The 27883-nt window shown below is 33.2% G+C and overlaps 3 protein-coding genes across 3 annotated transcripts; 1 reads left to right on the forward strand and 2 right to left on the reverse strand.

Moving 5' to 3' along the window:
• The first annotated feature begins 9832 nt into the window (after positions 1-9832).
• LOC145108775 (adenine deaminase) lies at positions 9833-12490 on the forward strand. The gene is made up of 6 exons (XM_079045855.1): positions 9833-9945; positions 10035-10163; positions 11123-11419; positions 11648-11744; positions 11885-11987; positions 12143-12490. The coding sequence occupies exons 2-6, from the start codon at positions 10140-10142 to the stop codon at positions 12222-12224; spliced, it is 603 nt and encodes a 200-aa protein (XP_078901981.1). The 5' UTR covers positions 9833-9945; positions 10035-10139; the 3' UTR covers positions 12225-12490.
• Positions 12491-13186: 696 nt separating this feature from the next.
• LOC145108776 (ras-related protein RABH1e-like) lies at positions 13187-15899 on the reverse strand. Its single transcript, XM_079045856.1, has 6 exons — positions 15614-15899; positions 14252-14322; positions 14031-14119; positions 13841-13952; positions 13661-13751; positions 13187-13562 (listed from the first exon to the last, which is right to left on the reverse strand). Exons 1-6 carry the CDS (start codon positions 15728-15730, stop codon positions 13422-13424), a joined length of 621 nt encoding a protein of 206 aa, XP_078901982.1. The 5' UTR covers positions 15731-15899; the 3' UTR covers positions 13187-13421.
• Positions 15900-19551: 3652 nt separating this feature from the next.
• On the reverse strand, positions 19552-21544 carry LOC145108777 (Ribosomal protein L23/L15e family protein). Its single transcript, XM_079045857.1, has 3 exons — positions 21377-21544; positions 20219-20357; positions 19552-20121 (listed from the first exon to the last, which is right to left on the reverse strand). The coding sequence occupies exons 2-3, from the start codon at positions 20339-20341 to the stop codon at positions 19696-19698; spliced, it is 549 nt and encodes a 182-aa protein (XP_078901983.1). The 5' UTR covers positions 20342-20357; positions 21377-21544; the 3' UTR covers positions 19552-19695.
• Positions 21545-27883: the final 6339 nt, after the last annotated feature.

A 27883-nucleotide genomic window follows, 5' to 3' on the forward strand; every position in this document is an offset into this window, starting at 1 on the left:
TGTTTCTTATGGAATTAGGTCTTTCTGCTTGATGGGCTGATGTTTGTTTTGGATTGGTGATTCGACCATGTTACTATATTTTCCCAACTTATGACTTTAGGACTAATATTTGTTTAGGTTCCTTTGGTCTTATCTCGAGAGCTCGCGCTAGGAGCTCAGAATTAGCCCTTTCTTGTCATAGACCATTGATTCTAGATTGGGGCTTTTTGTCTAGTTTGCTTTGTTAGGGTGTCCTTTTTAGCTAAAGTTTAATGATTACCCTTTAGTGACTTTGTTCTAAGTCTTGGGACTTGGAGGGTCGCACTCCGGCCCTAATCATCTAAGTCAAGCCAAGATCGTCACCTTAAGGCATTTAGGACTTAGGCATTTTTTGTTTCAAGGGAAAGGTTATGAGCCTTTGAAGCCTTTATTCATGTCGTGGTCGAGAGTTGTGGCATGTTGAGATGAACTGACATGTTTAGGGAAAGGTTATGAGCCTTTGAAGCCTATGGTTGCATTCTCACAACGGTTTCGCTCAAATTATGTGGATGATCAGTCCTTGTTACCATTTGGTAAATGTATACAACCTCTTGTGTAATTGGTACCAAGCTTGAATAGTAAAAAATGTTCTAATAGTTTTTTTATAGTCAATCCTCGTTACTTCATTGATAATTTTTTATAAACATCTACATTGTTTGGCGTATAAAGAAAGAGAGATGACTAAATCATAGCACAACACAAACCAAGACCTAGCTCTTGGGCTGGCTTGCTGGGGTATGCTTATCCGTTCGGAGTTTGATCACATTACCCTTGCCTTGGATGTGCCTTATCTGGATCTTTCTCCTCGCTCTAGGTGTGGTGGTGCAAACTTCACGCACTCTAGGTCGAGGGAGTGACTCCTCCGTCCTGAACTATCGGGACGCAAAGTCTATCTTTGTGTGTTTGTGATCCTACTCGTGCATTCCCTAGCAATATTCAACTTGCTCTGGGGTCGTGTGTGACTAGACCCGTTCTTTTCTAATGCACGGTCTCCTACTTTGGAGTTTTCCACTCGCATACGCTAAGTGTGGTATTTTTTGTGTTTGCCCTGCGGGCGGCTTGACGTAGTCTAGCGGTCTCGTGTTTTTTGTTGAGTATGTTTATTTTTGGACGTTGCTTCATCTTGTTGGTTTTTGCACCAAAGTTTGGCACTCGCAATGGCATGTTTACGATCCCAAGTGGTGAAATTGCTTTTGTGCCTCGTGTCAAATTGAAGGGTACTTCTCCGAAATCAGGTCTTGGGACTAGGCGACGTAACTGAGAGGTTGTTGGAGGTTCTCCGATCCATGCTTTTTTCGATCTCGATAGATGAGCGGTTCTTATCCGCTTAATGAAATGGTCGGTGGTGACTGGAGAGAACCTGGCTCCTCCTTGAGTGACGGGGGGTGAAGCCATGGCGTATATGCCACGTTGACCGGGTGGCCGATGGTTGTTGGTCAGAGTCGATTCACCACTTCCACCACTTGCACCAAAACTGACAAACTAACCCCAAGCACCACAGATCTCCATCTTCATCTTCACCTGCAACTCACACCATTGACATACTCCATAAATCATTAACGAACCCAATAATCATGCTAAAAATTCTATCTTGTCATAATCTTCTTCAGGTATTTCATCGAACAGACGTTATGTATCTCTAAACTAAGCATATTAAAATGACAACACAAAAAAATGTTTCCAAGAAGATTAGGATTCTTATTTTCAAAGGTTCTTGTTGATAAGGAAAGAATCGATATGTTAGCTTTGTTTTCCAAAACCTCCAGGAATCTTGCTTTAACTATTGATTTTGGACCTATTACGCATGCACTTTGGTGTTCTCCAAAAGATCTAGAGTTAAATGTCCATGAACACACTATATTAGTATTCAAAATTAAAGTTTATGATAATTAAGCAAACACTCATGAGTAAAAATAACAAAAAGAAGCAGCACCAACAGACGCGACATGTAGTGGTTCTCCTTTGGTATCCTTAGTCTTAAAAACTATCCTAGTTCTATGGTGAGGATTGGCTTTGAAAAAGTCAGATGTAGCCATGGTAATGCAATGATAAATGACCTTCTATGCCCCTGATTTCATGTCAAGAATCACTCCTACGTGTATGTCCTTGTAAGTAGGATCTTCATGTGTTGTTAAAAGCCTTTGAAAGGTAAGCAACATCAATATTAGAAATGGAAATAATTTGCAATTCGCCATTGGCAAATGAAAAGGAATCTTAGCTAGTTGGTGTGTAACAGAGAGAGAGAGAGAGAGAGAAAGAGAGAGAAAGAGAAAGAGAAAGAGATGGAGGGGGGAGGCGTGGACAAGAGGTGAAGAGGTGAGGTTGATTTAATATAACTTTTTTAATTAAGTAAAAGTGATCTAGTACATGAAACTGGTAATGGTAGGTTATATGGACCAAATAAGCAGGTCAGATGTAGCCATGGTAATGCAATGATAAATGACCTTCTCCGCCCCTGATTTCATGTCAAGAATCACTCCCACGTGTATGTCCTTGTAAGTAGGATCTTCATGTGTTGTTAAAAGCCTTTGAAAACTAAGCAACATCAATATTAGAAATGGAAATAATTTGCAATTCGCCATTGGCAAATGAAAAGGAATCTTAGCTAGTTGGTGTGTAAGAGAGAGAGGGGGGGGGAGGGGGAGGGAGACGTGGACAAGAGGTGAAGAGGTGAGGTTGATTTAATTTAACCTTTTTAATTAAGTAAAAGTAATCTAGTACATGAAACTGGTAATGGTAGGTTATAGGGACCAAATAAGCAGGTCAGATGTAGCCGTGGTAATACAATGATACATGACCTTCTCTGCCCCCTGATTTCATGTCAAGAATCACTCCCACGTGTATATCCTTGTAAGTAGGATCTTCATGTGTTGTTAAAAGCCTTTGAAAGCTAAGCAACATCAATATTAGAAATGGAAATAATTTACAATTCGCCATTGGCAAATGAAAAGGAATCTTAGCTAGTTGGTGTGTAAGAGAGAGAGAGAGAGAGAGAGAGAGAGGGAGGGAGAGGGGGAGGGAGACGTGGACAAGAGGTGAAGAGGTGAGGTTGATTTAATTTAACTTTTTTAATTAAGTAAAAGTGATCTAGTACATGAAACTGATAATGGTAGGTTATAGGGACCAAATAAGCAGGTTACTAACAACTTTGTCCCTCATAAAGCACGAAAATAATCAATCCATTCACATCATGATCATCTAGAACAACACCCATGGCTATGATGGATGTGATGCTGAGATCATATAAATTGAGTAGTTCATTTGCATTACCATTCGACATGTGTGTCTCTATTTGGACGAAATCGAGCATAATGTTGGTATTTCTAGGTGCCACACCCTACGTTAGAGCCGAAAAAATCAACCCAACCCATGAACCCAACCCAAAATTAACATGTTGGGTTGAGGTTTTCAACTCATTTAAGTTAAATGGATCAATCCATCTAACTCGTTTAATTAAATAGGTTGGGTCGAGTAAAAGTAATCAACACGTTTTCAATCCACCAACCCATTTATCTTTAATATATATTCATTTTAATAATTATTTAAATATTACCATGTATTAATCTAAGTATTAATTTATAAATTATAGTGTTGTATTATTATTTATGTTTTTAAAAAATGCAATCCTAATTCCTATTTTTTTTTTTGCGCCGACAACACTAACTAATCATCAAAATCATTTTGAAATTAAATATCTTTAATGTTATTTGAACAATTTCTTTGTATTTATGAATTGTGAGTGTGGTTTTTTCTTACTTTAAAATTTTATTTAAGTTTGGAACTAATTTAACTGGTAATTTTTAGTTAATTTATTTACTTTTTTTTTGTTTTAAATTGGCTAACCCATGGTTAACCTATTTATTTATAAGTTAGGTTGAGAACTATATAAACACATCAATCCGATGACAACTCATTTATATAAAGGGTGTGTTAGGAAAATAGCTTTTGGAAGCGTTTTGGAACTTCTAACTTTTAGCTTTTGACAAAACGCTCTAGTTTAAACAAAAAACTTCGTTTGGCGGTACGAGCATTTAGCTTTTTTGTGTAAACAAAACTCTCCAAATCTAAAAAGCCACTTCATGTAGCGTTTAGCAAAACGCTACTGAGCTTTTGAAATCAATTTACATAATTACCCTTCATATATATATATATATATATATATATATATATATATATATATATATATATATATAGAGAGAGAGAGAGAGAGAGAGAGAGCTAGGTTCAGGTATTTAAAGTAATTATTGTGTTATTGTATTAATAAATATAGGCCAATCATTTCAAAATGGTAAATATGTAATCATACATTTAATTAATTATGGTAAATATAAATCAATTAATATCCCTTTAATTTAGAAATATCAGTTTTAAAACCCAAGACAAAATCTTGTCCTTATTCTCCGACGAACTTCATGTCCCACAGAAGCAAAGCCTTCGCCGGAGTCAAATCTCCGGCATCCTATTTGGCGTCTCCTAACTCGCTCTTTTCGCCTCCGAAGCCCTAATCGTCTGGTACGTCGCACATCTCGTTAAAAACGGTGTCTCCACTTTCTCCAAAGTCATCAAAGTGTTTTTCGTTTTAGTCATCACCGCTAATTCAGTAGCGGAGGTGGTGAAGCCATCGGCTCTGTGTTTCCATTCTTGATAGGTCAACCAGAATCGACCCCGACGATCCAGATTCCGAATCCGTTGAAACAATCAGAGGTGAAATCGAGTTATGTCATGTTGACTTTGCATATCCTTCGAGATCTGACGTCATTATATTCAAGCATCTGAGTCTTAGAATCCGATCAGGCCGACCAAGAATCTGGTAACAACTCTGCCCAAGTATTTTTTACTTGCATTTGGTATTTGACAATTACAGAAATTTGTTGTTGGCTTAATATCTTTCTTGTTATTTCAGATCCTGTTTGGCTTTCTGTACATTGTGAATCTTGGAATAATGTTATTCATTTATGTGAAGACTGATGTGGTATGAACAATTTTTCTATGTTGTTCATCCGAAATTGAAAGTTGTTTTGATGCACACCAAGTGCTCGCTAAAATGCTTCAACTGAATGGTATTTCTTCGTTTATAGTATTCTATCAGAAAATAATGTTTTTTATGATAATCATGAACATATTCTGTTAGAATTCCCCGAATTAATATAATTATTGGTAAATGAATTCCAATTCTATCAGAATGGAATCACGAATTCCAGTTATGTTGGAATGGAATATGAATATTTTCTCACTAATTTATTCATTGGATTTGTTTCTACAGAAGCTGATGCTTGAAGAACGGACCACTAAATTTGAAAGACGCCTCTTAGCAACATTATTCTTTTAGAATTTATTAGTGTCTTTGTTAGATTTTGATGTTTTTTTTTCCAAATTTGAAAGTTTTTTTTAGTTTTATTCTTTAACAATAAATGTAATTCTTTAGCAATTGTTACATGTATTCTATAAGAATTAATGTAATTTTTGTTTTAATTCTTCAATTGATGGTTCGAGAATTTTGTTATTCTACAAGAAATTTTTAAATTCATGATCAAGAAATATGTTCAAGAATATTTTTATTATTTTATGGTTCAAGAATATTTTTATTTTTGAACATACTCAAACATATTATGTCAGAATTTCCGAATTAAAAACCTTATAATTCGTAAAACCGGGTTTTTAAAATTAATAGAATCTATGATCCCTTAAAATATGCAAATTTCCTTTATTAAATCTATGTTAATTGACTAAAATACCCTTCTAGTTAAATTAGATGGTATTTTTCAGTTATATTTAATTCAATAATATGTATTAATCACTTTCTTAAAATAAGTAAAATGATTGGCCCACATTTATGCATACAATAACACAATAATTATTTTGAATAGAATAACCTAAGCCTATATATATATATATATATATATATATATATATATATATATATATATATATATATATATATATATATATATATATATATATATATATATATATATATATATATATATATATGAGAAAAGTGAATATATCCTTAAGGGTATATAAGCTTAGGTACTCAAACTCACCATAATACATCGTTTTGTTTTATATATTCATTACAATATTCTTAAACTACAATCCCTAACTTGATTTACTTTCAAGATTTTCAAATTTTCAGTATTATCTTCCTCTTACATCACATCTTTTTGTCGAACACCTATTAGGCTATATATATTATAGTTGAAAATGAAAATTATGCAAGAGAAAGATAAATGTGAAATTTATAAAACTTTTGGAAGTAAATCAAGTTAGAAGTTGAATTATTAGTATATTGGACAATTAGATTGTATATATATGATACAAAATGATGTAGTATGGTGAGTTTGGGTACCTAAGCTTATATACCCTTAAGGGTATATTCACTTTTCCATATATATATATATATATATATTTTATGGAAAACAAAAAAACTCTAAAAATCATAAAAATGCATAAAAAAATACCTAGACATTACAAAACTTTTTTTTGAATTTTTTTATCAAAAAATCGCAGTCTTTTTGACAATTTCGCTGAAAAAAAAAATAAAAAATCAATTTTTTTTTTTGTAAAAAAAAGTTTTTTTTTCAAAAAAATTTTCAGCAATTTTATGTTAAAAGCTGCGATTTTTTGATAAAAAAAATTCAAAAAAAAGTTTTGTGATCTCTAAGTATTTTTTTTATGCATTTTTATGATTTTTAGGGTTTTTTTGTTTTCCATAGAACCTAAACTTATATATATATATATATATATATATATATATATATATATATATATATATATATTTCAAAAGCTTAAACAATTGTCCTTTTATTTAATTTTATATATTTCAAAAGCTTTCAGCTACTTTTGTCAAACACTTATATAATATATAATAGATAAAAGTTACAGCTTCCGACTAACAGCAATTAGCTACCACTACATGTTACCAACTTCTAGCTAACAACTACATTTTTCAAACACGCCAGCTTGAATTGGAAATATCAACTCATTTAAAAATATGTTGCCTAACGACCCATTATCAATTCTACCCTCAATAGGTAAACTCTTTAGTTATTATTGGTTATATTATTGTTTATTAAATATATAAATTATTAACAATTTAATTGTTATTTTCTTTCGGTGACAGAAAACACATATATCCCGACAAGGAATGAGGGGCAACAATCAAGTCTTTTTTTTTTATGTTTTCTCACTAAATAAAAATAAAACTAGGATTAACACAACACTTGCAGGTTAATAAAATATAAAACTGGACTTAGTATCGGCTTTACTACTTTTATTTCTATATCATTTTCTCTCTTAAATATCATTTTTCAAGATGACGATAGGCTTGGAGCAGTAGATAAATTTTCACATTTGCCTCAAATATCCATTTTTTTCCTACTTAACTTTCTTTTTACATGTCGGTCCCATTTCTTTTTTTATTTCCATACTCCAGAAACTATAATAGTGTATTGCTTTGTATTGGACGTGTTTGCAACTCCTTTATCTTTATGGGCGTTTAATGTTTATATATAGACGATATTTTGTCGACCCCAAATTTTGGAAAACAGAAAACAAGTATTTTAATACGAGTTTGTGTGAAAATCCAATGCCACTTGCACATCTTTTGGCCAATTTTTCATTTAAAAAGGAAATTTCGATATATATATTGCAAAATATGAACCATATTTGCTAGATTAGCATGAATCGCTCAATCAATTTGGGGCTCTAAGCAAACAAAAAATTTGGGGCCCTTCAAGTAAGCAAACAGTTTCGAACTTGAAACCCTTGGTTTTATAAACCAGGGTTTTTACCACCAGGTCAAACTCCAACTTGCTTTTGTAACCCAAGAAATACGTATATATACATATATAACAAAATAAGTTTTAAAATTGAGGGTCGTTTAGAATTGGGGGCCCTAAGTCATTGCTTAGTTTTGCAAAGGGTAGAGCCGGCCCTATAGATTAGCATGGACGGCTCAACCAATTTGGGGGCTCTAAGCAAACAAAAAATTAGGGCCCTTCAAGTAAGCAAACAGTTTCGAACTTGAAACCCTTTGTTTTATAAACCAACGTTTTTACCACCAAACCAAGCTCCAACTTGTCTTTGTAACCCAAGAAATACGTATATATACATATATAACAAAATAAGCTTTAAAATTGAGGGTCGTTTAGAATTGGGGCCCTAAGCCCTTGCTTAGTTTTGCAAATAGTAGAGTCGGCCCTATAGATTAGTTACGCCATACGGTATACATGGTGTGGTGTAGTGAACCGCATCCAGAAACACCACATCTCTCTCTCTCTCTCTCTCTTTATATATATATATATATATATATATATATATATATATATATATATATATATATATATATATATATATATATATATATATAAAGATATGTACATCTCATGGACTTAGTCTTTACCTTATTATAACATATTTTAGCCAAATTTACTTTTTAAAAAGTATATCTATAATTTTTTTATTTAGGAAATCTTCGAAAAAAGTCCTAAATTTTACCCTAATTTACGAAAAAAGTCACATCCTAAAATTTGTTTACGAATAAACATGAATTACCAGTAAAAATGTCGATTTGACCTTTTTTTTCCGGTTTACCGGTTTCATTACTTACCTGTTTCATTAAAGTTCCATTATTTTACCATAATTTACGAATAAGTCCCAAACTAAAATTTAGTGATGATTTGACCATTTTCTCCATTTAACATACATTTTATCGATTTCATTGCTGATTTGGAAACCTAATCATTAAATTAGCTGATAAGATGGATATGATAGGTTATAAAATACTACATTTACTATAAAATTTGATATCCATCTCATCGGCTCATTTATGACTATGTATTTAGGTCATCAATGAACCTAATACAATGTGTGTTTCCAGGAAAAAAACAGTAGGAAATAAGTTGATGTCTGATGAGAAGGATATATTGGGTTACATAAGTTTAGATAGACAATTTGAAAGTTCTTATAAATGTAAAAATGGCGACATTGTTGTTAGTTTATGTAATTATTGCAGTCTTCGTTGGATGCATTTTATATTCCAAAAAATATATAATGCATCAGGATATCAAGTTCTATATTAAACATAGCATGATATAACCCAACATATTCATCTCATCAGCTCATTTAATAACTAGGCATCCAGGTCAATAATGAAATCGGTAAAATGTATGTTATATGCAGAAAATGGTCAAATCATCACTAAATTTTAGTTTGAGACTTATTCGTAAATTATGGTAAAATAACGAGACTTTAATAAAACTAGATAGGTAATGAAACCGGTAAACCAGGAAAAATGGTCAAATCGCCAATTTTATCGGTAATTCATGTTTTTTCGTAAATAAATTTTAGTTTGAAACTTTTTCATAAATTATAGTAAATTTTTAGGACTTTTTCAAAGATTTCCCTTTTTATTTTAAGCAATATACCATAATTTATCTTATAAAAAATCTAAAAACATACTTATATTTTGTATAAAATTTCAAGGGTAATTAAGTAATCTAATCAAGTATTTTATTGAAAAACGATGAAATTAAGCAATTATAAATATATATTTCAGTTAAGTAGAGAGATTTTTTTTTAAAAAAAATGAAAAAAATAAACTCCGAAATATAAAGAGTAGTTCGAAGTGAATTATTTCGGAAAAGATAGTTATTTTTCAAAAAACTGAAAAATATTATTGTTAAAGAAAAACTCATTTATAACAGTTGGATTATTCAATTTCCCAAATATAAAACGATCTAACTACATTGCCTAAAATAAACAAAAATTAGGACATGTTGTGTAAAATATAAGATGTTATCCAACCCTAGATGGGAGAGGTTCACGAGGTTGTTTTCATTGTTCTTTTTCTTTTTTTCCCTTTTGTCAGGTTAAAAAGGAAAGAGAAATGTTTGTCGTCTTCATCAATGGGTGGTGTTAATACAGGTCCGTTGCCAGTTATTATACTATTTATTTAATTTCTCTCTCTCTCTCTCTCTCCATTGAGACCAACAAATCCTTCAAAATGCTCACAGCAACACATCACCACCACCTCCAAATCTCCCCTCTGTTGGTTCCGGTTTCGCCTCATCTCTAGCTCCACCGCATTCTCAAACTTCACGCTGCAAAACTTCAATTCAATGGCGGTCGGTACTACTGAAGAGGTATTTGGAGTTTCTCGCCCCTGCATTTCGCTTTAATCGCTGATTATACTCATCATTTCTCTTCCTGCTTTCAAATTACGCAACATTTTTCGTGTTTCCGTTTTATACGTGTTCGGATTGACTTCAGTTCCGTTGAATCAACCTCTGTTTGATTTTATATTCTTAATTTTAACTTTATCAGTTCCATCTCGAGTTTTCCCCCAAATTTTATCGGAATGCGTGTCAGTTGGGGGAAATTCAAAGTAGGGATCTATTCGACTTTGTTTTGATCTGTTGTCACTTATTACAGTTTAGATTGAGTAATGCAATCGATCTATAATATAATGCTATGAGTTTTGATGGATGATTGTGATTTCCTAGGGTTTGGAATTGAATCTCACTTTCACATTTTCGTCCAATCGGCTTCTAGGACCACAATCCGCCTCAATTTCTTTTCTGATCCTGTTGACATTTCTTTCTAATAATTAATATTCTGACAGGAGACAATAGCTGGCTCCACATTAGTGTCAGCTGGAGCCCTTTCAACATCTCTTAATAAACACTTCCAAAAAAAAAAAAAAAATAAGTTACTTTGACTACTAGTAACATTTCTAAAATACCTTTCTATAATTAGAAAGTTCTCCAACTTGTACAGTGATAGCACCATTAGGTTGAAATGACAAAGATGGAAAGCTAGAGAAGTTTAGCTTGAAAATTTCTAATTTAATGAGACATGTCTCCATCTTTCTGTATACCAATATAAATGTAATGTGCATATAGATGAATTTCATTGGTCCTAAAAGAGAACATTAATACTATCTGGTCCAACAAAAAGTATTCTTGATTCAGTACATGTAGACTTATAGACTGTAGTTATTAAATTATCATTAGTGTCCATTCTTTTGGTTTTAATACCATTAATGCTTTCTGTACTTTTTATTCATTCATTTGTCTCTTATAAGTTTCTTTACATGATGTAGGGATGTGATGGTTTTAGTGTTGTAGTATTGTCTGATGAAGGAGGCAACACAGGAGTTGAATGTGAAGTGCCAATAGATCTGTTGAGTCCTGCTGCAGAGGTTCGGATTCCATTAAAGAGCCAGCTGTCACTTGATGCACGTTTGAGCAATCAAAGCTACATTAACATGATGGTTGAAAATGCAGTTGCATATTCAGCATGCACTGTAGATGTTGATATTGAAAAAGGGAAATCAGAGACTCAAAGCAATGAAGAAACTCTTGTTCTTGCTAATTTGAAGAATGAGGAAGTTTTGACTGTGAGTTGATAACTTAATTTCATCTTCTTTCAGGAAATCACCATTTTATTGAACTATTGATATAATAATAATCATAAAAAAGTAAAAGTGCAGTGGGTAAACTGATAAAATGATGAAAGTACATTATGCTTTTCTCTACTTTTCAATAAATTAATAAAAGTACAAATGCTTTTCTGCTTTTTATTTTTATTCTTGGTTCCAGTTTACCTAACAATGGCATCTTTGCAGAAATCACTGCAGAAACAGATCAGCTTTGACATGGGAGGTAAATACATGCAGTTGTTGATGAATCACAGCCTCATGCTATCAAAGTTCTCTACTCGTGGTACTTTATCATTTTTTTGTTTTCTGGATAAATGATTGTTTTGTGTTTGTGGTGTACTTATTATTACTTAAATTAAAGTGAAACATGAAAGTATGATATTATAGATAATATGAAGTGCTTAATTTTTTTTATTTTAACAGATAAGGGTGCAACCGAGAAGCTTCTAGATGCTCCCAGATCAAGGAAATATAAACGTGCTGCCTCTTTTAATTCAAGAAAAGTCGTTCTCTTGTTCTCTGTCTTGTAAGTTCTCAACTTATCTTGCTTTTACACTTTTCATTTAAAGATTCATATTTAGGTTGTTTTTGATGATAGGGATGAGAAGGGCATTTATGTCTTTTATACTGATACTGATGAGACATCGACATGTTTTTGGTTTTATTATTATATATGTACAGGTCGAGTTTGGGAACGATGATACTGATATATCTGACATTGAGAGTTAGACAATTTGGTGATGCATCTATTCATTCAGAGTGAATTTACATTTACCACCCTGCACTTTGTAAGTTGGTGCTTCTTTGCGTCCGGAGACAATTTCTTTGCAAATTCAGGGAACATAACTTTTTTAGGAAACCGAGCTGAGGAGGAGCCTTAGTGCAGTTTGGAAGATGAATTCTTTCCACTTTTAGGAGTTTCTTTTTGTTTAAATGTTTAGCTAGCAGCATATTCTACTTTGATATGTATATAACTTTAGAGAAAACGTTGTTGAAATTTGGTAGTTGATGATCTTTTCTTTTTGGTAATATGCTATTTTGATTGTTGGTTGATTACAATTTTAATGGGGATTCCTAATGACTTTCTAAAAATTGGAATGACTAACCAAATTTTTTGAACAAAACAAGTTGTACTTATTTTAATGTGTATATGTGAAATAGTGGGTCATGACAATCAGAAAATATTTTGACAAATTGGTCCTTGTGGTTGGTCTAAACCAGAACCAGTTGGTTGATGAAAACTATAAAAACTGATTTTTTTTATCCTTTTTCAATTTATTTTGGATTTTTTTCTTTTATATTATTTTATTTCATATTCTGTTAACTATTCTAATTAAGAAAAAAATTTGTGTGGACCCCACTTGTCAACCTAACCCCTTTTTTTCTCTTTGGCATGACTTAAACGTCTAAACATAAATAATATTTTAAAAAATAGAAAATAGATTTTTAATTTTTGGGTTAACCGTATGTAGCAAAAAGCATGAACTGTAACCGAACCGAAAAACCGAAGATTTTACCTTTTCGGTTAGCCAAACCGAAAAAGTTAAAAAATATCGGTTTGGAAAATCGTTATGGTTTTTAGGTTTTTAGGTTCGGTTTTTGGATATTTTGAACACCGCTACAATCATGTAACTTTGTCTAAGATTTACAATATTTTGTCTGACATAAAAAGGTAAAACAAAGTGGGGCCGAAAATATCTCATGTAGCAAATAGAGCTACCAAAATGGAACAAGAGAGTAGGGCATAGAGATTAGAAAACCTAAAAAATAAGTATACCGAAGATAGATACAAACACCATATCTTCTTACTTTAATTTAAAGGATGTCACTCGCTAATAAGAAATCAAAAGCTATCAACAAATTAAGTTACCAAAATAATCAAAATCCATTACAAAATGCAATCAATCCTGTCTGTCTGTCTGTCCGTCTGACTGTCTGTTTTTCTATTGATGGAAACTTTCTAACATGCGCAGCCTCCACCTTGGTCTGAATGGGAAGCATTACCAGAAGACTTCAAATTGACATCAACCATATCTTCTTGTTTTGTGGATGACATTGTATCCATTCCTGGCAAAGCAGCAGCAATCTTCCGGAATAATGGCTACACAATAAGACATACAAAATTTTTCTTATCTTTCTGCATTAAATCAAAAGGAAACACCATACATATAACCAAAAGGTAAGGGATTTTGATTAAACCTTGATGTTGAATCCAGCTTTTGCACTTGTTTCTATAAACATAACTCCAAATTCACGAGCTTTGCCATCTCCTTCTTCAATTGAAACTTGCCTAAAAAACCATGGAAATAAGTCTTTGACTTTTACAAATTTACAATCACTTTCTTTTCAAAGATTTATGTTAATAGTTGTCTATTGAACCTTTTGTCAACAAGATCTGTTTTGTTGCCAACAAGGACTATGATGACATCAGTGCCTCGCTCAGTACGTACTTCTTCTATCCATTTTGCAGTGTTCAAGAATGATTGTCGATCTGCAAAAAATATATTTTTTTACATAACATAAAACAAAAAATGGACAAATTTTTTTTTTTTTTTTTAAAATTACTCACTAGCAACATCATAGACAATGACTGCAACTGATGAATCTCTTATATAACTTGGAATTAGACTCCTAAATCTCTCCTGTCCAGCAGTATCCCTGAAATGTTAACACCAAAATCCACATCAACTACTTTTTTATTTATTAATCCAGTAAGCTCTTTCTATATAATATTATATATTCTTTTTGACTTAATAAAGAAAACCACAAGCAACAAAAATGAAAACTTACCAAAGCTGTAACCGAACTGTTCTATCTTCAAGGTACATTGTTTTTGACAAGAAATCAATACCAATGGTAGCCTGCAGTTTATAATTATATCCAAAAAAAACAATGTGATTTTACTTTATTTAATACTACTAAAAAACAGAAAGATTATAAAGTTAAACGTGATAGAAAACCAATGAGACATGACTGGAAAAGATTATGAAATAGCTTCTCTTTATGTATGCAATTGTGAATTTGTATATCATTAGTCCTGTTACTGATGATTAATAAGTTATACATATATGCAAAAAGATACATGGTAGAATGAGAAAAACAATTACTTAGGGCTTTCACAAACAAATAATATAAATAGAATGTACCAAAAGCAACTGACATAAAAACATTTTTATTCTTGTATATTAGATGTATTAATATACATCAACATAGACTTGTATGTATGTGTATATATATATATACATTAAAACCAGCATTAAGGAGATTGCTTTAAAGTTTCTTTTGTTTTCCCTCGGTCTGTGATCATCAAATGTAACATAATTCTGTGACCTTCACTAAAATAAAATTTACCAGTCAGACACGTATTATTCTAATAAATTTTCTGAAAAAAGATTTTGTTCGCCATTAGTCAAATGCCTAAAATACCCCACATTGAAAATATAGAGAATATCCAGAAAAAAAAATGCGGTATTGACTTTAATTTCCCATTTAAGTTCATCAGGTGGATGAAAATCAATATCACAATGACATTCATGATGAAGGAAATGATTGAACTAGGTAAAAAGCTTACCAAACAAAAAGAAACTTGCCAATAAACATCCAAAATCCCACAAAAAAATGATGGAATTTCACAGGTTGAAAAAATGAACAGGTACAAAAAAACTCAAGCTAAAAGTCTGTGGAACACATGGACAAGAAATTCTCTTAAAAGCTCACTGATCCTATGATGAAACAACACAAACCACGGTTCTTGATCTAATAGAGAAAACTAGGCATTCAAATCTAAAGGAAGTCACTAACAACTCCAGACTCCAAAAAAGAGGTTAGTTTATACGATTAAGTTAGATGATTACTATTAACAGTTCAAAAAATCGGGTAACTAATGATCACTATAGAACGATACCATGATAACAAGGGCACCTCTCTTCCTCATGCAAAGGTCAAAGCTTTACGCCTCTTATTGATCAAAATAACTAAGATAAGAACAACGAATTCATGCAAGACCTAGATAAAATCGCATGGTTTCATTGCTCTAACATCGATCAGACGTCAATTGCGTCCGAATACCCCGATCCAGTAATCAGACTTCAATCGCATACGGATCATGAATGAATCAATAGAAAAAACGAAGAAAAGCCGGCGGAATTATACCTGATAGGTGGTATCGAATTTGTCATACATGAATCTGGTAATGATGCTGGTTTTGCCGACGGATTGATCGCCCAAAAATACCAGTTTGTATTTGGCAAGAGGTGACACCACCGACATTATTGAGCAGCTCCGGGGGCTCTCTCTCGGCGATCAGATCTAAATCTGTAGAATGTTGAAGAGAGAGAGAGAATAGAGAGAAATTCGGAGGAGAGAGAAAGGGGAGAAATCAAGGAAGGCTGGGTTTAATTTTTCAATCGGGTTACATATATACGACATGGAGAAGAAACCGCCAACTTGACCCACGACTCTATCACTTTACAGCATTCTTTCTTGAGTTTGATTTGATTGGGTTTTGAATTTTATTTATCTATTTGGAGTTAAAATATCGAGTAGATTACGGTTTTCGTCCCTATTGTTGTCCATTTTTAACATTTTTTATCTTTCTATTTCCATTTTAACATAGGTGGTCCTTATTAGATAGCTTGATAACAATCAAGTCTCTACACTTAACAACCCTAACCTGTTAAACTTTAAAAAAAGATGATTTTAGCCTTCTAGCATATTAATGAAAAAATGTTATACATGCACCGTTGGATGTTAGAGGAATTAGGGTTTATTTTGGAGATCTGGATACCCCTTGGATCGTATGAACACTTTTCGAACTGATATTTCTACCCTATGTCTGGGTTGCAAGAAATTCAGCCTAGGAAAATCCAAGAGGACACTTACGAATATAGGTACAAAAATCGTAAGCCAAATTGCTAGAAGGGTTCTATGTTCGTTTGAAGAAAAGAGAACTAATGGTTTTTCGTATGTCTTCTCAAAAAGAAGAGTCGTTTATATATAACAAACGAGATTAGGGTTTGCCTCTTAGGGGGCGTCATGGGTTGCTTTGGAAGCAAGCTAGGAAATCCGAAATTTAATGCGGATTTAGGTGACACCACCGACATTATGGAGCAGTTTCGTCAGTTTTACCAGGTCAGCGGGACCCCAGCCAGGGGCTCTGCCCCTGGACCCCGCTAGGGGCGCTGCCCCTTTAGAAACCTCGGACCCATGTGCGTTGCCCCTGGACCCCCAACTTGTCGTCGAACCGGCTTCTAATTCGATCTTATACATGCATGCACTCCGCACAAACTCGTACATATATTAGAGTACATATTATGACGCCCCTTAATTCACATGTTAGTTCCAATTACATAAAATGACATGGTGACACTAAAATCACCAACATTGGATTAATGAGCTACCAAACACATTCCCTATTTTAAAAGCTTCACATAACTTTCGTATCCCCCCATCTTCTCTAAATCGGTCTTCAGTTCATCCCACGAAAAAATGACATCATCTTCAAGTAAATCCAACTTCAATGGAGGTTCACGATGGAAGAACAAGAGTGGTATTAGATGTGAGTCAGGCAAAATGACACAAGGTCATGAGCCATTGTTTATATACATTGTATGTGTATTATACTATGTGGTATTTTGGGAAACTAAGTAAGCTTTATGCTTATAATTATTGATTAAATGTTTCGAGGTAGTTTTGTTGATCGTGGGAAGGGCGTGACATGATTGTACCGTATTTACATATATGTTGATATTTTTCAGACTTCCGTTGTTTTGACATGATTTTGATACATTGTTTTTATGTTTTGGTTTTTATGATGTTAAACAATATGGTACTTCTATTTTTTATTGACAAATATATGTTTTACTTATATTTAAAAAAGAAAACGTTGGTTGAAAATTTAGGACGTTACAAGTTTGTATCAGAGCTTTGGTTTGAGGAATATGGATGAATATTATTAGCATGATTCTAACCTCAAACTAGGGCTTGAAAGATTTTTTTGAAAAAAGATTTTTTATAAAAAGAGGAAAGATGTGATGAGTACTGTCAGCTAGAGTTCAGAATGGAAAGTGATTCCCAATATATTCATACTTGCTATATGTGAATTGTTAGAAATGAATTCTAAAACGTAGGCTAAGGATCTTTTCAAGAATTGTATGTTAGAATTGTTTGACCTTTAAGATGCATTGTTTCTTTAGAGTTTGTTTGATATGTGCTATTTGAAGTCCATGTTAATGTTAATTGATTGTTAAGTGAATGCTTTAGAGTTCTAGATAATTAATATTGAATAACTTAAATTGCTTGATTTGGCCTTACTTCCTGTTCATTGTTTGGTTGTAGAGTTTAATTAATGACCTTTAGTGACGCAATTAACCAAAGTCATGACACACCTGTTTCCAAAAACCGTCACCAAAAGTCATTTTTGTACTAATGATAATAGTTATGATTAAATATCCAAAAGGCTTTCACATAAGCAAACTACTAAAGTTAAATATTGAGGATTAAACATTGAGAAAGTTGCAAATAGTAAATTCAATTATTATTAATGACATCGTTATCAAGTTTCGTCTAGATATCAGAATAATCTTTCACGGTCAAATCTAATTGTAAGAAATGAGTAAAAGCAGAATATCCTGTTGTTGGACGAATTGAAATACGAAACAATAAATTAAAACCAACCTGTTGATAGTTAATCGTGTTTGTAGAAACCTGCATGAATTTGTTTCCTATCCTTAAAAGTTTTTACTTCGCTTATAGGGTTGTATGCTACATAATAAAACCTTAGGATTTAATGCAAATTTATCGCTTTTCCTACAACGTTCCAACAACTCCCTCCGGTATTAGAATACTGAATACGAAAAAACATTTGTTTGGTGAAAATAATAAATTAGTTAAAATGAACGGTTTATGTTATTACAAAAGAAGTTCTTGTTTCATAATTTTTTTTTGCTAACTTATTTTATGGATAATTTGATTACATAAGTTTAACTTTGTTTTTCTATGAAATGATATAACATCTAGTGAAAACTTTGTAGAATTCAAAGGGATTATAGATTTTTTAGATGATTTTGAATTTTTTTTGTATTTAACAGGTACCTGTGAACCGAACCATAGTTACTCCCTCCGATTTGGTTTGGTTCCAAATAATGCAAGTAGTTACCAACTACATGTTCACGATTCATAATTTTATTACTATCCAAACTCACCCGTCCCATTAATATACATAATTATGTTAAACGCATGCTAAAAACACCTGCTTCTTATGCTCATCTTTGACATCAACCCCATCACGAAATGGACTCTTTCAATAGTGATAGTGACATACACTTGGATTAAGATGACAAAGGAGTGTTAGCAACATCAATGGACAAAACCGAAAAATTACCTATTTTGCCTTAAGGTTTATGCTTGAAACTGGTAAAGCGCTCATTGTAGGAATGGAGATTAATCGATCTGTAAAATCAAAAAATAAAAAGAGAACTAAATTTTGCTAATGTCAAACATCATTTGCAATTTTGCACCACCTCAATAAATAGCGTCCATGTAAGCATTTGTAAGCAACTATAGGTAAATAATTACTTATATAAAAAAAAAAATTAATTTCACAACCTGCTCTTTATTTTCCCCTTCAATCAAGGATGAACAAAGTTCATGGAACCTTTACGTGATATAATGGCTTCTTTTCTTCCATGTCAATCAAAAATCGTCACAAACTATATAACCCATTGACTTGTCCCCTGCTTTGCTTTTAGACTTGCTAACCAACTTTACAATCGTTAGAAGCTAATGCATCTTCACCACTCTAAATTTTTTATAATCTTTGTTTGGTGAACACAACCGTTTATGGCTATCTATCATATATTGACATTCAAAATGAATAAAGTTGCATTATGTTACACATAACATGACTAAACTAACAGGTCAAGCTTTCTAGATCTATTTTTTATGACAAGATGAAAAGGACATTCGCATATTTTGCTAGAGAAAATAAAAATTTGTAACTTTTACCCTATCCATATTTGGGTTTTGTTGTAAAAAGTTATAATCTTTGTGCTTTGACTCCATTCACACATAACAAAAATGATCTAAAAAAATGAAATGAAAGTTTGAGCCCTTCCCTTGTCGATTAATTTCAAAACAAACAAACAAAAACAAAGTCTAATGATAACTTTTCACCCAGACATTTCATCAAACACCTAGAATGCATATTATTCAACGAACCCAACAACATCAAAAGCCTATCTAGCGGTAGACCGCATGGCAGTCCACGGAAACTTGGACGTGCCGGCGGTACTATCAGTGCCACCACCACCGCCGCCCCTCCGGCGGTCCTCCCCTCCCCGCCGCTCCCTACCGCCATAACCAGTCTGTTTCTTAACCCCACCACCATCAAGCCAATGTGTCTTCTTTGTTTCATCGCCTTCAACAATGCTTGATTTAGCCTGTTTGCTCATCATGTTCTTCTTTTCCTCTTCGATTACACGAATAGGGTATAAATCGGGGGATATTGAAAGAGGGTTTCTTAAAGTAACATATGCTTTTTTGTAATCAGGTTTAGCAATCAAAACTCCACCTCTTTTTTTCTTCTTTCCATCCATGTTTAGGGTTCGAACCTCGTCCACTTCAAATCCGTATAATGATTCCAAAACTCTCTTGATTTCAATCTAAAATTGGAATTATAAAAGGTAACAAAAACATACAACAGAATATGCAGAAAATGTGATAAAGAAAAATACAGTAATGTTTGTGGAGTGTGTGTACCTTTGAAGCGGAGGGGATGGTTTTGAGGGCGATTTCGGTAATGTTAGAGAAAGAAGAGGGCATGAGAAGCTTTATTGGGATATTGGCAAAGTTAACCACTCTTCTTCCCAATCTACTGCCCATTTTTTAAATGAAAGCCCTAAAAGTAATGGAAGCAAAGAAATTCAGTTGATGCAACTCTAACCTTTCATGTATGCTAAATTCAAGAAATCTTATCTAAAATGCATATGGATTCCTTAAATTAGCAAACAGAATAAGGAAAGCCAAGACTACCCAAGTCCCTAGTGACTTGAGAAGAAACTTATATTATCTCATTCATAAAAAAAAAATTATATTAAAAAAAAATAATTTTGAGGGTGACATTATGTAGAATCAAGAAAAGTAAAACCTTTACATTACCATTGTATCTTTAAGATGTTAATCATATGTTGGTGCCTAAGGTCTCTAGATAACTAGAAAATGAGCTATACGGGTTGTTTATGAGCAAAGATAACAGCTGAGAGAAGATGAAGATGAGGATGATTAGAGATGGCGAAATGGGCAGTTGGGTCAGATTGGGCAATGGATTAAAGTGGAAAGGGCCAAAATGGGCAGTTTTTAGAGCATACATCTTTTTTTTTCAGAAAGCAATAGATCTCTGAATTCAAAAATCACACACACAGAGCATATAAGTCTCATAAGAAAGTTGCCCTGCTCCTTTCTCAAAAGAAACATACATTTATTTGCATTTGTATGTCAGATAACTCGAATGCTTCATCTTTTTTGGTCTATAGCTGCAAGCTCCTTATAAGAGGATGAACATTAGTGGTGGGTCTTGGGTTTTGGGGCTTTAGATGGATCTGTATGTTCAAATAAGAGCAACAACAATGATTCCGATTTCTAGCATTGATTCGGATCCTAATCACAAATTGTATAAATCTGGAGGTTGTTTATTTAAGCATGAAAGCTCCGTTTCTGTTACTGTTCATAATGAAGACAAGAACTTTCTTCTTATCTTACTGAGCTCAAAAAATTGATTCCAACAACGTGCAAATCACAAGGGACGAACCGAAAGCTCAAAAGTTAATAGAAATTCGAACTATTAACGGGTTTCATCAAAATAAACAAAGTAGAAACCCTAGTTTTAGATGGAACTATCAAATGAATGGAGAAACTAACCTGAAATAATGGAATTTCTGGATTACTATAAGCAAATGATGAGCGACTCAAGAGAAATGAGGCAATCTGCGAGAATCGAGATAGAAGATGTGTCCGATTGCAATGGAGCGACGAGAAGCTCGTCGTCGTCGGCTTCACCTTTCTATATGGGCCGTTTCATTTGGATACCCTTTATTTGCAGAGTAGTACATAGAGTCTAAAATTGACAAGAATCAAAATTGATCCAATAAGTCCGGTCCAATATAATCGATCTTACTTGTAAGTTTGCAACAAAATTTGTCTAACTAGACATTGTTATTATTATATCTCAAATTCACATCTTTATTGTAATAATTATAAACGATCTTATTAAGTATTATATATGTTTATAATCAAAAGATAATATTTAATTAAGATAATTATGAATTGTAATTTATTTTGCTAGAATGTGTATGACATATGAATTATCATTTAATGCTATCGGAGGGGATAATTTATTTGTTGTCTACATTTAATCCCTTCTTTCAATTATTTCTTATTTACCCTCTTGTTATATATTTTAGTTTTACATATATGTTATTTTTTAATAATTAATTAACTCTATTAAATATTTATTGATATTAACTTTGTGAAATATAAAATTTATAATGATTATATAAATTCTTAATATATATATATATATATATATATATATATATATATATATATATATATATATATATATATATATATATATGGGGTTAGGCCACACACAATAGCAGTCTGACACAAAAATAATTATTTACCCGGCCTGCTAAAGTCATGCCAAAAGGAAGAGTAGGAAGGAATAGTAGAAGAGAATGATAAAAAGTACAATCGGAGAGAAAAGTAAAACTATTTTCAAGAATCTTGTACAATTAATATGCCCTCACAAAGAACATAACATCTTAATATTATATTAATAGTCTCTCACACTATCTAATATAATATTAGATGAAATATTCCCTTCCCTTCCTATAAATAGAAGCTTGGCACAAACACTCCAAGTAAGTGTTCCTCACTCACTTCAACCTCAGTTTTTCATGGAGACATCTTGGTCTCTGCACAGTAGACTTCATCCCGCTAGGTGGAATCGATTCTCTTTATACTAGATATTTAACTTGATCGTCAGAGCTTGCTCCCGAGGCACAGCCCTTGGGGCAAGTTTAACAGTCTTGTTTCTAGCTGCTACCCAGGTTTTATAGTCGGAATCCAACCACAACGCATACCCGACGGACACATGAGCTAGAGTGTCACACCCCCGAACCAAGACGACGGAAATGTTCGGGGGCGGATGGCGTCATTGTACAGTATCATAACAATTGAATATTAATAAAACATAGCATTCCAAGCGACATACATTAAAATTAGACACTAACACAATTTACATTTTGTACTTGTTCATCAGTTACACAGAAGTGACAAGTAGTAAAATTTCATAAAGTCGCACCACTTGATCTCGTAGCAGAGCTGATTACCTGTTATTGGTTCCCTGAGAATACAAGTCGTTTTGAAAAGCGTCAACTAAAAAGTTGGTGAGTTCATAAGAATTTTTGTATAAAAATGATTTTGTACTTGTTTAGAATAGTTATCGTAGTACTTTCAGAAAATCCGATATTTTCTATGAAAATGATTTTGTAGCTCTCGTTCTAAAACTGTAAATATATGCATGCATGTCATTTGTTATCTTTTGTTTGTAAAAGTAAAGCGAACGTTCCCAGAAAATCCAATATTTTCTGATGTGAGAAAAATTGTAGTCTTAAACCCTAAGACCGGAAGTGTAAGAGACTGAATACTTGAAAAATGATTTTCAGTTTTATAGTTTAATAAAACCGATGAAGTGTAAGCTTCCCGTAAACCAAAATTGTATTGTTAATCCCTATGTGAGTCATTATAACCATGCTTGATGTGACTGACATGTCTGTCATGACGTTCTTCAGGTGTCGGTTTCGGTAAGATATTTGTCACCCTAGACTGGCCCCGTCTAGCTGTAGAGAACAGCTCGGGTGTGGGGGTGTCAACCCCGTATAGATCTATACACAATTATCTCGCTCTCCCCCCCAGGAGACTCTGGTTATAACTACAAGACTTACGGTGTACGCTAGGTAGGTACGGTGAAGGAAAGTCTCACAAGAACATTAACAGATTTACGTGAACTATGACTCCCTTTTACTTGCAAAATAAGATAATTATGCCTTTAAATAATTATGTGTACCTTTGAAAAGTGTGGTCTGTGACCTCCAAACTATATCGATTATAGTTTATTATGTTTGTATGTCAAGACAATTTATATAATCATATATATAAATTCATAATAGTTAATATGTCTAGATGTTTTAAAAGAATATATCATATAAACTTACATCTAACACAAGTATAAAAACTTTTAGTATGATAAAGACAATTTCTAGTTTTTTGACTTTTCTGTCCATGTTTTTATAAAAATTATAGAAAAATCATCGTAAGTCGAAATTTGGATCCGTAAACTCTGAGAGTTTAGAAAATGAGTCTTCTTTGTTCATAATTTTTATTTAAATTTTTAGTGGTCTCAAACCAGTGAGAAAATGTTCATCTTCACATACAGGTCCGAAATCATTTATGAAATGATAGGCAGTTTTGTAAAAATCGTCAGAAATTGTAGAAACGTCATATGAACGCGTGCGAGTAGTCCTAAGAAAGGTATAAACCTGAAATATTTGCATATTGAACAGTTTTGACATATATTAAGTTTAAGAAGAGTAAAACAGACCGTGAACAGATCACAAAATTTCTGTAAAAAGCTGATTTTTAAGCTTAGATATGTTTTAGTGACCTAACTTGTATTTTTAGTTTATAAAGCCTTTAGTGATGGGATATGAGCATAAAATCATTCCTATGGTGTTCATGCAACCCTAATTGCTTTGATCTAGGTTTTCTAAGTAAATATACAACATTGAATACCAAAGCAATAAACCCTAATTGACTAGCATGCAAATATGGAAAAACACATATGATTAGGGTTAGAATCATTACCTTGATTGTTATGTAGAAATAACAATCACAATCCTTCTTGATCTTGACTTCTGAAAGCTTAGTGCCCCAAGTGTTGCACCTCTAATGGAGTCACAAACACCGTGAGCAACAAGATGAACAATGAGAGAGGGAGGAGACACCAAAAACGTTCTAGGGTTTCTCTTAGAAGGTTAGGGACTTTTTTTGGAGGCATAAGGGGTTCCTTTTATAGTTAGGCTTCTAGGGTTTTGGACTAGGAAACCCTAATCCAGTTGCTTAGTCCTTAAGCAGCCCAAAGACCCTTCCAGAAGGCCCTTGGAAGATTTCTATTTGGATCCCATCTGGAAATTCGTCCATGCTTCCTTTATGGTTCCTAAACCCAACGTTGTAACTATCTTATAATTACAATATCAGTCTCCTTTATTTAATTAATCTCTTTTAGCCACAAAATTAATTCTTAATTAATTCTTGACTAATATTAATTAAACAATATGATTTCTCTTTTAATATATTATTATTATAATATATTAATAAATCATAATTAATCCTCTTTATCCTTAATTCATCCTATCAGTTGCTATGGTGAAGGCAACCCAAAAGGACCATGCTCATAATCGGGTCAAGTACATACCAAAATAGTTATGGGCTTAGACACCTAATCCAACAGTCTCTCACTTGGATAAATCTAATAACTATTTTGCATATGACTTTAGAACCTGATCAACAATCGTAGCTTTCAAAAGCCGCTGTTAACTCTGATCTTATCAGTAACGCGTCCTTTAGATAAGGGATCATATATTCCTCCATTCTAGATATCGTATGAACTGAGACATGAATTTTAATCATACTCTCTGTTCATGTGTTGTTTCCCGATTTTCGATTTATGACGACTGACAACAGACTACAATTGAACACATTAACTTAGTCCAGGCTTGGCCAAACGCTTAGGGTGTCATCACTAATTCATCGAGGGGCCCATAGATATCGCTTTTATCCCACATTGGGTAAAAGGAATGGATAGACTTCGACTCAAATGCTCGTTTGTACCTACTCATCAAATCACACACAACAATATGTTTTATAACACCAAGTTACTGGTGTGTTTACATATTATCAATGTGCAACCGACTTGTAAATTACCACTCACATGTCTCTGTTTCAAGAATATAAGATATTATCGTCTCACTAATCACCCGTGATAAAATCCATGAAGTGATTCAAGTGAGCGTGGGTTTAATCCAATGCTCAAATCTTAATTCATAAGCACTCATGAACGTTGTAGCAAACTTTTGCTATGTCTAATACACTTTAGACAGTCTACAAACCAATTCACGACAGTCTAGCTTCAATACCTACTTCCAAAGTATTTATCGACTGTGGATGGTTTGAATAATCTTATTATTCGGGAAGTCAAAACATGCAAAGTGAAACACAAGAATAATCCAATCCAATATGGCCTCAAACTTGTGATTATAAATAAAACACCTTTTATTTAGTCACCATATTGATTACACAATGTTCATTGTATAATGTTTCGGATAATCAACTTATTACTTGAATTATAACAATAGTTGTCCCATGCTCTAAGCATGCACACTATGTTTACCTATGGTCCTTTCTTTGTGAAATAGATCAATTGAAAACATTTTCAATGATGCTCATTTCACAATTCCTAATCCTTATCACTAGTGTAAGAATACAAAATTCTTGCCACTATTAGAATATGTTAGATTATAACATTTTATGCAACGATCATTTCGTAATTTCACAGCACCAAAGTGTATTGGTGTTGATTATGATGGCATGTGTGGAATTAAGAATGATTTAGTGAATCATCAAGTAAAATCAAGAACATGAACACAAGATCTAAATAATTCTTTTAAGCTCTCATTAGTTTCATAGAAAGAGTACAAAATGGGTTTTGCAAATTCTCTCTCTTAACTAATCTCTCAAAATGTTCATTGCATAAAATGAGTGTCACTCACTTCCTTATAAAAGAAAGACAACTCATTATGCACATACAAAGGAGTAAGCCCTCATAACATCCAAGAGTGACTTTGCACCCTTACATTCTCCCCCTCAAAGTTAGGATCGGATGTCCGGCTTCAATCTCCAACGAGCACGCGCGATCAAGACCAAACTCCCCCTCGAACTAAACATCGGTCTTCAAATCCGCAAATGAAAGATCCGCTTCGAATACCCATCATTCTCCCCCTTTTTATAATCAAAAACTGATTATAAAACCCATTAAGGGTGAGAAGCGCTCGAGGAATGAACTTTACAAAACTCCCCCTTGATGTGTGCCAAAAATGAAACACCAAAAATCTTGCACGAAAAAACAATCACGAAAAAGCCACAAAATTTCCAATTTATGAATTTTTTTGACTTTTTGAGTGAAAGTTGCAAGATTTTTCAAAAACCGGGTAGAAATTGTCACTTTCTGAAACTTGCAGGGACCCATTGCGCCAAAAACAGCCAAATATGCGAAACTCCAACCCATTTGCGAAACTGGGCATAAAGCGTAAATTCGCACAAACTGCAGGGGCCTAAGATGCATTTTCTTCAATTTCTCAGTAAAATCAGTCCTTTTTCAAAAATGGGTATGAACCGCCAAAATTTCAAAACTTCAGGGACTATTTTCGACAATTTTGCCCTTTGTGCTCCAAACATACGAAGAGTTACACCAAACATACGAAGCTTCAGAAAATTTTCGAATTTGGGTGAAAAGTGTTAAACATCTGAAACTTCCTTTAATTTTCGAAGTGCCAAATATTCGAAGGTTCAGGGGCTGAATTCGAAACTTTTTGCTTTTTCTTTACAAATCAAACGAAATGTTTTTACCAAACATACGAAGGGTTTGTCCCAACATTCGAAGGATTATTAAAGATGTTAATCTTTCGTAAGTTTTGGGGGCCATTTTTGTAACATTTACACTCTTCTTCAAAACACACGAAATTTCAACCCTTCGTATGAAATATCATCTGTCCATTTTCTCTCTCTCCTTCGTTCAATCAGAGCAATCAAAAATCTTCGAATCTTAACCCAAATCGATCGTTAACCCTTCGAATCTAAAATCCATTTAGAAATCTTAATCAACACAGTCTTCGATCATTCAATCCTTCGCACATGAAATCAAATTCGTCATGTCGATGATCTTCGAAATCAAACTTGGAATCATCAACATCAAAATCCATTCACGATTTCAACATCGATCACCAATCGACATCCTTCACTTGAGTTCACATTCTTCGCTTTTCCCAGTCGATTACATTTCAATACTCACCATTTGATCAATCGACTTCAAATCCAAATCAAATACCTTCGAAATCTAACCCCAAAATCGATTCCGATTGTGACTTTAACAGACCTTAGAACCGATTTCTTCATCAAACTCAAAATTGCTTCAAATTCCGATATGCGAGTCTAAATCTGTGGCCTTCGAAATCAGATTACAAGCAACAACCTTAAATCTTCAATTTTTCATCTCGTTATCAAGCGATCGACTTTGATATCAGATGC

Source organism: Lactuca virosa, chromosome 4, assembly GCF_052849685.1.
Source record: "Lactuca virosa cultivar CGN04683 chromosome 4, Lactuca_virosa_CGN04683_v6, whole genome shotgun sequence".
Lineage (NCBI taxonomy): Eukaryota > Viridiplantae > Streptophyta > Magnoliopsida > Asterales > Asteraceae > Lactuca > Lactuca virosa.